Source organism: Terrapene carolina, unplaced genomic scaffold (genome assembly GCF_002925995.2).
Source record: "Terrapene carolina triunguis isolate 2854851 unplaced genomic scaffold, T_m_triunguis-2.0 Scaffold85, whole genome shotgun sequence".
NCBI classification, from domain to species: Eukaryota; Metazoa; Chordata; order Testudines; family Emydidae; genus Terrapene; species Terrapene triunguis.
Window position 1 is genome coordinate 34,722,568 of NW_020664436.1, and position 10,246 is coordinate 34,732,813.

The 10,246-nt window shown below is 46.5% G+C and overlaps 1 protein-coding gene across 1 annotated transcript in view; it reads right to left on the bottom strand.

Moving 5' to 3' along the window:
• TULP4 (TUB like protein 4) overlaps positions 1 to 7,905 on the bottom strand; it is a 97,038-nt gene extending 89,133 nt beyond the window's left edge. The window contains exons 1-4 of the mRNA XM_029911045.1: positions 7,338 to 7,905; positions 6,657 to 7,012; positions 1,281 to 1,409; positions 204 to 365 (exon numbers count right to left, since the gene is read on the bottom strand). Coding sequence (XP_029766905.1) covers positions 204 to 365; positions 1,281 to 1,409; positions 6,657 to 7,012; positions 7,338 to 7,905 — 1,215 coding nt within the window. The remainder of the gene's footprint in view (positions 1 to 203; positions 366 to 1,280; positions 1,410 to 6,656; positions 7,013 to 7,337) is intronic.
• Positions 7,906 to 10,246: the final 2,341 nt, after the last annotated feature.

A 10,246-nucleotide genomic window follows, 5' to 3' on the forward strand; every position in this document is an offset into this window, starting at 1 on the left:
GCCAAACGTCGCCGACCCCGGGTCTAGTGCATGAGAATGACCTTTTGAGGTATGTTCATAATATTTAGATGGGCTCTTAGTCTCAGTTCTGAGGGAAACTGTTCTTACAAGGTGCTCATTCTATTGTTTATGTTGATTTTTAGATGTGTTATTTCATAAAACATGAATATAGATATTAATTTCCCTTCTGTAAGTGCCATTACCTGCTGATCATCAGGAGTCCATATGCCACAGGTGATCTGACTCTCCAAGTTAATCTCCGAAGACCAATGTCTCTGTCCACTGACTGAACCAACCAGCACAAATCCATCCCTATAGGAGATGAGTGCTTGAGTCCCATCATGGCTCCATGTAAAGTCGCTCACCTTAACATATACATAGATAAGAGATTAGACATTAATCATGCAATAATTTCCAAGTTATTATAATTAAGGCACCATTGTATAGCACAAAATGAGGATAGCTTAGCCAAAGGGCTACACAGTTAGAAGTGTGGTACGGATTTGTATGAAATTTTGGTAAAATGTTAATGTGCTAATTTCTTCTCTTATAGCAGTTTTGTGGTTTCATGGATGTTTCCCAACAATGAAAAAGCAACAATATTAATACTTAGCATTTTCATGCTACCTTTCATCTCAAGATCTCAAAGTGCTTTTCAAATGTTAAGTTTGTCCTGCAAGTATTACTATACCCATTTTATATATGATTTATTATGGAGAAGTTTAACATGGAATTAATATACGGTGTCATAAAACTTGCTTAGAATAGCGCATTTTTATCACATGGCAATGGAAATCAGAAGAGTTCCTGATGGTAATTAATTGAGGGTTTAGCAATTTCATACTGTGAAAAACCAGTGAAAAACTCATTAACACACTGAGAACCAGTAACAAGAGTTAAAAAAAAAAACAAAAACGTCTTGAGATTGTTAACTAGATACAATGGGATAAAAAAGGACTATTCCTTTATCATGTTCCCTCGGAGTGAAATTCACCAGTGGGCCACTAAAGTCCCACTGAAGTCTTACTTAAGCCTTGTTTTGAAGTCTTAAGTAGAGTGTGAATCTTGTCCTTGCTTTCTGCCTCATAGCAAATTTCATCCTGTTTGTAAAACCCAAGCAGCTCAGTGTAGCAGGAATTTCTATGACACTAACTGTTTAGTCATTTCAATAAAGAAATGTTTTTAAAAAAGGAAGATTGCACTTTGCATTTTCATCTTTTTCATTTTGAACCTCTTATGATTTGACTGTTCTTGACTAAAGAGAAAATGTTCATACCAACCTGTGCCCCGCGATCATTCACAAGCTCCACAGACCATCTGCCTTCATATTGAATCCAAACAAAAATTCCTCCATCTGCATCGCAGGTTGCCAGTTTCTGGAATGGTTCATTCCATCTCACCAGTACAACCTAAAGAGATTCCAAACAAATGCAGCATTACCATGTCTGTATACAGTGTTAACAAGTGTTTTACAAGAGACTCAATTAACTAATACTGCAAAATAAACAATGTCACATTTAAATTCTGAATAAGATCTACAAAATAGTAATTTTCGGCATAATATCATGCAGCTCTCAAGAACAGCTGGACTCATTTTATTACAGGACTCATTTTATTATGGCTGTCAAGCAATTCAGAATTCTCCTAACTATCAGGCCTTTATGGAAGATATCAGATACCTCTGAAACTAACAAAAACATGTTGTATGTGGTAATCCAGAGTTCCACTGCAGAAAGAGTAAACAAACCTTGAAGTCCCTGTACACACAATCTGCCTTTCTCAAACCACTTTCCCCTGCCCCTCACCTCAAAGGCTACCAGATTCCCTGGGCCAAATTCTCAATTCTACTGACTTCAGTGGAGCCAGGTCCACTTTCACCAAGGTTGAATCTAGCCCCCTGCATCAACAACCCCTTTAAAAACATTCCAGACTCCCTAATTCATGAGAACTAGGAACATAATTTAACTTGAACGTTTCTTCTCTGCTACCGATTGCAGAGGGAATGAGGCTTTGTATGGGTTCTTCCTTCTCACATTAGAGACGTTTGGATTCTTCCTACAGAACTTAGCCGAGCTAAAACCTGCCATGACTGGTCTCTCATTTATAATTAGCATGAAGGTAGGTTAATAAATGAAGCCACTTTAGAAGCCCCAATATGCACCTGAAATGAACCATGTAATCTTAGTGCAGGGGTGGGCAAACTTTTTGGCCCGAGGGCCACATCTGGGTATGGAAATTGTATGGCGGGCCATGAATGCTCACAAAATTGGGGGTTGGGGTGTAGGAGGAGGTGAGTGCTCCGGCTGGGGGTGCAGGCTCTGGGGTGGGGCTGGGGATGAGGGGTTGCGGGTGCAGGAGGGTGCTCCAGGCTGGGACCGAGGGGTATAGGAGGGGGTCAGGGGTGCAGGCTCCGGGCAGTGCTTACCTCAAGCAGCTCCCGGAAGTAGCTACATGTCCCCTCTCCGACTCCTACGTGGAGGCACGTCCAGGCAGCTCTGCGCGCTGCCCTGTCCGCAGCCGCTGCCCCTGCAGCTCCCATGGGCTGCAGTTACCAGCCCATGGGAGCTGCAGAGGTGGCACTTGAGGCAGGGGCAGCGTGCGGAGCCCTCTGGCTGCCCTACCTGTAGGAGCCGGAGGGGAGACATGCCACTGCTTCCAGGAGCCGCGTGGAGCCACAGCACGCACGGAGCGAGGCAAGCCCTGGACCCTGCTCCCCGGCGGGAGCTCGAGGGCCAGATTAAAACATCTGAAGGGCCGGATGAGGCCCCCAGGCCATAGTTTGCCCACCCATCTTAGTGCCTTAAACAGAAATTAGCCTTAAAAAACATTTACCTTCTGCTCTCATCTTTCACATTTTTTTTCTGATTTAGTTCAATTTCCAAAATGTCAAAATAATCCAACTAGGTATACATACAGACTCACCACCATATAATAGCATAATACATGAAAACTACAGACAAAAATATTAAATTGACAATTATGAGAGTGTAAATTTAGTTGTTGAATGGTCCGAGTCTAAGGTGGGTGCCTGCTGAATTGTTAGACAGCACACATCTATCCAAATAAATACTCTTCATTTCCCAAAGAACAGGACTATGTTTCCTCAAATTCATTCGGATGTTCACTAAAATGGGATGGTACTCTTGAAGGGCCCCATTTTGCGGCTGATTCTGCCCAGGAGGATCCTTGCACCCATGAGGAGCCCCACTGAAATCAGGCACTGTACAGAGCCAGGATCAGGAGTTAAATTTGCAACATTGGGACTTAAATTTACTAGGTAAAACAAACTCCTGTACCAGTTTATGGACTGTAAAGGCCAGATCTCCAGCTGGTGTCAATCAGCATAGCTTTCCATTCCTGAAGGATCAATCTTGTAGCTACTGAAATAACCCAACAGAAATTATCTCCTGGTGCACTATATAGGACTCTTGAGTAAAGGTTGTGGGGAGAAGTGGGTGTGGTGAACCTCTTCCTTGCTCTCAAACAGCAGAGCAGAATCCCTCCAAACACTCTGAAAAAAGCACTAGGCCATACATCCTGCTAGAGTAATAGCCTCACACCACAGCTCCAAGTGGCTTCTCTGGAGAGGGTGTCCAGCCCTGAGCTGGATAGCTCATCCAATGCTGTCAGGCACACAGACGGCTTTTTTTTTAGAAGAGCAGTAAGCAGCACATTGCTCTAGGCGGCTGTGAACCATCCTCCACTCTGGGCTGGAGTTGCAGTCGAAACAGCTCTGCTGCCCCATCCCTGAGCTGCTCTAGCAGAGAAGGACCATAATACCATAGCCCCACGCCAATATTGGTATTATATGTAAAATATGTATAACATGTCTTATTATATAAATTAAACATATACAGAGCAATCACTTCATTCACATTGGGGTGAAATGCAGCAACCATGTAGGGCAGGGGTTCTCAACCTTTTTCTTTCTGAGCTTCCTCCCCTCCCCCAACACGCTATAAAAATTCCACAGCTCACCTGTATCACAACAACTGTTTTTCTGCATACCCAGTAGATTAAAAGCCAGGGCCAGCGTTAGGGGATAGCAAGCATGGCAACTGCCCAGGGCCCCATACCACAGAGGGCCCCATGAAGCTAAGTTGCTCGGGTTTCAGATTCAGCCCTGGGTGGTGGAGCTTGGGCTTTCTGTCCTGGGCCCCAGCGAGTCTAACGCCGGCCCCTCTCTGGTTTATTTTGGCGGACCACCTGAAACCTGCTCACAGCCCTGCCAGGGGCTCCAGACCCCTGGCTGAGAACCACTAATGTAGTGGAATGCACCAATAATGCTCAACAGTATTATGAAGGAAGTCAACAAAATACCTTCTCTAACAGCCTTCTCCCCAAATCTTTAGAGGTGGGGGAAGTATTTGCAGCTCCACTGATTTTAAATGGAGTTATGAGTGCTCCACACCTCTGAAAATCAGGCCCTTAATGCCTAGATAGTACTGTGACTGGACTTTTCATAGACAAGATAGACAAACTGCAAGGGGAACTTAGGTATAGGAGATAAACTAACTGCTCTAACAACATTATAGTTCTTATCTAATCCCATAAAACCCTGAGTTAAGATGCTCCTGCATTTTAAGATCACCTTGTCGTGCATGGCTCTTATAAGGATTTGAGAAGAGGATATGATTTTACAGATAACACTTTCTAATTAACCTGCTGACATGAGCTAAGGGCACAGTGACAATATTTAACTTGAAATGCCTTGGCTCTTATCTATTTTCAAATGGAACCTTAGGGAAACTTGATGATTTCTCTCTCTCTCCTTCTCGTGATTATGGTATAAATGGAAGTGAAGAAGATTGGGTGCAAGCGACCCTCTAACAGAATATCTGTGCTTTCTCTGAATTTGATACACTGTCCAAGAGTTCATTTAGATACAGACATTCATACAATTAGAATAATTAGGTCCTCATATACTCTAATATACATACCTCTAGTATACCCAAACTATCCAATTTAGTAACTTTCTGGCCAAATCTCAGCCTAATGTGAGCTGCCATGATCAAAATACCAAAGAGCCTCTGACATTTAGAATCATAAACTCACTTCTATAATTACAAATGAAAGTAGGGCAATGACTTCATATGTCTGGTGGTAGCTAGCTCCAAAATAAGTCATTTTTGTGACAGCATTTTATAATCCAACTTTTTAAAAACACAGAGCAGATGTTCTCATTTCATAAGATCATGTTTAAGATGTTTCCTTCATTTAAATTTAACATCTGACCAAAGGTGCTGACTCCACAGCTGCTCAAATATCTCCAATTTCATTTTTGGCACTTACTGTATTTGGAGGAGAGATAAAGAAAGGAAGAAAGATTGCCCAAACCATTCAGATGACTTTTGAATCGGCTAAAATGCATGAAAACAAATTAAAGGTGAAACTCACCCCTGAGCAAAGAGCCAGACCAAGGCCTATATAAATACACCCCACCACAATGCATAAGCTTCACTAACAGCCCACATTCTCAAGGTATTAAGATGATGTTAAAAAAAATAGTGAACAGAGTTTGAGCATAGAAGTTTCTGGTTATCAGGGAATAACATACAGATTATCTAGGGTGCAAAGTTTGGTTTAAGATAAAGTGGCATGAGGAATACATAATCTGCAATATCCCAGATTGGGGGTAAAAGGTTGATGGGTCAAAGTATAGACATTGAGATATATGGGTATGAAGTTCATAAAGTGGCTATGTTGGGGTGTGGATTATAATGAGTGGATATGATGATGAGGATGGATTGACCCTCATTTGGTGAGATTTAATGTTCAGGGGGTTTATGGTTCCAGTTCAAATGATCCAACAGAGGAGGTCACTTGGTCCCTTTCTCGTAGTGGGAGAATGATGTCACTCTGGCTCACGCCTCCTGGTACTGTCGGTGGCCGGTGATGTGCTCGATGTAGATGTCCCTGGACCATCGGATGGCGTCTGAGACCATGAGGCGCCGCATGAGACGTGCATAGCGTCGACCGATCCCGCAGGTCCGCAGCACACACTCGTTGCAGGGGTCCCAGGCGCCCAGGGCTCCGACAATCAGGGCGTCCATCTGCACCTCATAGCCCTTCGCTCTCAGGGTGTCAGCCACGGGGGCGTACTTTTCCAGCTTACGAGCTCAGGCTTCGCGAAATGCCGGGGTCCTGTTCTCAAAGGAGACCGTGACGTCGACGAGGATGATCTTTTTCTGGGTCTCGTCGGTGACAACCACGTCAGGTCGTAGCTGGCTGTCGGTACCGGGGATGGTGCAGTTCACAGAGATCTCCCCCAGGCGCGGTGCGATGGCTTTCACCAGGCGGTTCTGGATGGCGTTGTGGCGCAGCTGCCAGGCTCTGGAGTGGGGTTTGCAGCTGCACAGGACGTGGGGCAGGGTCTCGTTGGGGTAGCTGCACTTCCTGCAACGCTTGTCTCGGTTCCCATGGCGGACGGCTCCCTTGAGCGGGACGCAGTTGAGCCGGGCACGGTGGATGAACCGCCAGTCGGCGAAACAGGTGAAGCCGCCCCCGTCGAGGAAGTGGTTGCTGGCGTCCCACTTGCTGGTCAACTCAAAGGCTTTACCCTGGTCCAGTTTACGCTTCAGGGTTTCCACGTACAGCGAGCGGATGGCGGCCTTCAGAGTCCTCTCCAGCAAGCCCCTGGCCGTCGGGGTAACAACGGTGTTGTCGTCGGACCTGATCTGTGGCACCCGGATTCCCAGCTCCTGGCGCTCCTCGCACAACTCCCAGCGGCAGCCGATGCGCTTCCCCAGGCGACGCGTGGCGTTGCAAGTGCGGGACCACAGTGAAGCGATGTCGCGCCCGTCCCGTCCGAATTCCCCATCCAGGGAGCCGCTCAGGAAGGTGGCAATGTCTTGGTTCGAGGGGGCTCTGCCAATCCACTTCTCTGTCGCATCACGCAGGGCATTCGCCACAATGTTCCTCACCGTGGCGTTGGGACATGTCAGCAGGCGAAAGGTGTGGGTGATCACCGCGACGTCGCACAGGTCACCCATGCGGGGGACGTTGGTACCGCCTGTGGGCGATGTAGACCAGCTTGTTGCTGGCTCTCTGGGGAAGGAACAGCCACTTCTTCACCAGCTTCCGGATGATCTTGTCTGCCTTGTTGAGGGGCACCTTTGCCATGGTGGATCCCCTTAGGGTGAACGAGATGCGTGGGATCAGGAAGGTGTTCAGGGCGTTTATCTTCTGCCACGGTGCCAGCAGGGAGGCATCAATCTTGGCGGCGTCCTGCAAGATCTCCTGGATGGTGTCCTCGGGTGTCTGCCAGACACGGAACCTTGTTGGTGTGCCCAGGTGCTGGTATGCCTGCCCCTCTGCCAGGGGGATGACGGGCTCACCCTGGATCTGGAACCCCGTTGTCTGCACCGAGTCCCTTTTGCTGCCGTCAATGTGCAGAGTTGCGCACTTCTTCGCATTGAAGCGGAGCCCCATCCAGTCAGTAGCTCGGCTGGTGGCATCTAGCATACCTTGGAGGCTCTCTGGGTCGTCCGCGGTCAGGACCAGATCGTCCGCGTAGGCCAGAATGCTGAGTTTCTTGCCGTGCAGGTCGAAGCCGGTCGGGCCGCTGGAGATGGCTCGGATGAGCGGTTCCATGGCCAGGTTGAAGATGATGGGGCTAAGGGGGCATCCTTGTTTCACGCCGCAGTGGATAGGGATGGCGTCCGTCTCTCCGTCTGTGGCGCGGATGGTGGTGGTGCAGTCCTTGTAGAGGTCCCGGAGGATCTGGATGAGGGTTTCTGGCATCCCGAACTCTCCCAGGGTGGCAAAGATGTGATGGTGGGGTATGGACCCAAAGGCGTTGGTCAGGTCAAGCCATGCTACTGCGCACTGCCTCTTGGACCTCCTGGCCTCCTGGATGACCGTCTGAAGGAGGAAGTTGTGCTCGTAGCATCCCTCGCAGGACATGAAACCCTTCTGCACTGAGCTGACGGCGCCCCCGCACACTGACCAGTCTGTGATCCTTGCCGCGAGGCAGCTGGCATACAGCTTGTAGATGGTAGAGCAAATTCTCAAGGTATAGCTACACTGCAATGTAAGCCCTAAGCCCTGGCTTGACTAAGGCTCAGACCCTCCACCCCCGTAGGGTCCTGGAATGCCGGGTCCAAGCCCTGAGTTAGTGAGACTTGTGTGTAGATGGAAGGTGGGCCAGGCTTGTGCCTAAATTCAAACACTGGGCTTACGTTATAGTGTACACATACCCCCAGAGGCTCCAAGCTTGTGTTACCTTTAATATTCTCCATTGGGCTTTCTGGGCCCAGATCCTCAAAGGTATTTAGGCACCTAACTCCCATTTCTGGGCCCAGATCCTCAAAGGTATTGAGGATCTGGGCCCTTGTGTCCTCATGTAGCTACTCATAGCTAATACTTTTGGGGGGGGGGGTTTTTTTTTTTTTTAGTAAGCTCTAATATATTCTAAATAGTGCTTGAGCCAAAGGCCAACAAAATCAATTGGAGTCTTTCCATGGACTTCAACGAGTTTCGGATCAGGCCCTTTTTGTTACGTTTCTCTACAATATGTGATGATGAATTTGTTTGAAAAGTAAAGCATTCAAAATTTTCCACAGTTTTTGTCTTCAATGTCAACTTCATTTTGTTGAATTACATTTAATTAATACAAAAGGCACTAAAAACTCTCCCCAAGAACTGACTGCATTGTTATTATGATGACATGAACACAAAAGAATCAGCAAAAAGGAAAGCCTTTGAAAATCATTTTTCATACAGTATTAAGGTTTTCTTATTCTTGTGACACATCTTTTGCTTCCATATTATAAATTAAAACTCAGCACATTTATGCAAGGATTAAATGTCATTTTTTTTAATTTGAAAAATCAACAACAGACAATGTGGAGCCCAAGCTCTAGTGCAAGACTTTAAACGGGTAAAGAAATATTTTTAAAGCTCCTTGTTTATCTAGATCCCAAATTTGGCTGGCAAGGGACAAAATATGCTTCCGTCTTTTCTTTCTTTTTTTAAAAACATGTAAATATATTGTTTATTAAGGCCCTACTTAATTTGCAATATTGCGGAAATTGCGGATTCCCGCAATATTAGGCTTGCGCTGGAATTTTGATTTTAATTAGCTTACTTTGCACTGTCTGAAGTTTTGCATACATTTTCAGGTTTGCAACACACACTTTTCCCCCCATTAGTAAAGTAGAATCCTATTTAGCTGAGCTGATAGTGGCTGGGGCTTGGGCTGTCAGCCCCATACACGGCAGGGCTCCCGCTATCAGCCCCACACATTAATGACTTTAATATAGTTGCAGCAAAATGTCTGGTTATCAAAAAATTAGCAGGCATAACATAATACTTGAGTGTTTATACTGTTTCAGCAAATTTTTCTAAAACAAACAGGTCTTCTCCATCTTTTCCAAATTACTGCAATTAATAAAGGTCCATTATTACTTCTCCGCAATTTTCTATGTCTTGTCCGCAACTCAGCCGCAATTATGTGATAATCATCCTGCAATTCAAAGAAGGGCCTTATTATTTATTAAACAAAAGATGTGCTGTATATCAGCCGTGATTATTATTTATATTCTGATAGCACCTAGAGCTCCCAGCTGATTTGCCTGAACTCTGTTTTTGTCTTCTTGACTGTGTGTATGATCAGTGATTAACCTTGACTGCAACAGGAGGAGAAGCTCTTACCACACCAACCCAGGAGGAGGGGGACGGGAGCTGTGCTGTTTAGCCAAGCCAGAGAGAGCTGCCTTGCACCCCATACCCCTCACACACAGTCCCTTGCTTTACCCTGAGTGTGGTTTCTAGCCAGATATAGCTATGAACAATGTTAAGCAGGGAAGTCTCAGCTCAGACTTTTCCAGCCAGACCACACTGCCCACAACATAGTAGGAAAGTTACACTAATTTTCCACTTCCACTGAATGCTAAAAAGCAGCAAATTTAGGGTTACCATCCGTCCGTATTTCCCCGGACATGTCCGGCTTTTGCGTCTCTAAATAGCCGTCCGGGAGGAATTGGTAACAAAGTTAAAATGTCTGGGGTTTTTTTCTCCCTCGCCTCCCTCCCTCCCTCCCTTCCATGCAGAGTGCGGCTGCTGATTGGGCGGCTTGGCCGATTAAGCTGCTCCCATTGGCCTCCAGCAGCCAGAGCCCTCCCCTGCTCCCCCCTCCCTCTGTCTGCAGCCCTGTGTAACACACAAACCGACCCACCGGGCAGCGTGTTTTGCAAACATGTGGAGCCAGAATGGTAAGGGGAGTCCGGGGGGGGGGGGGGGGGGG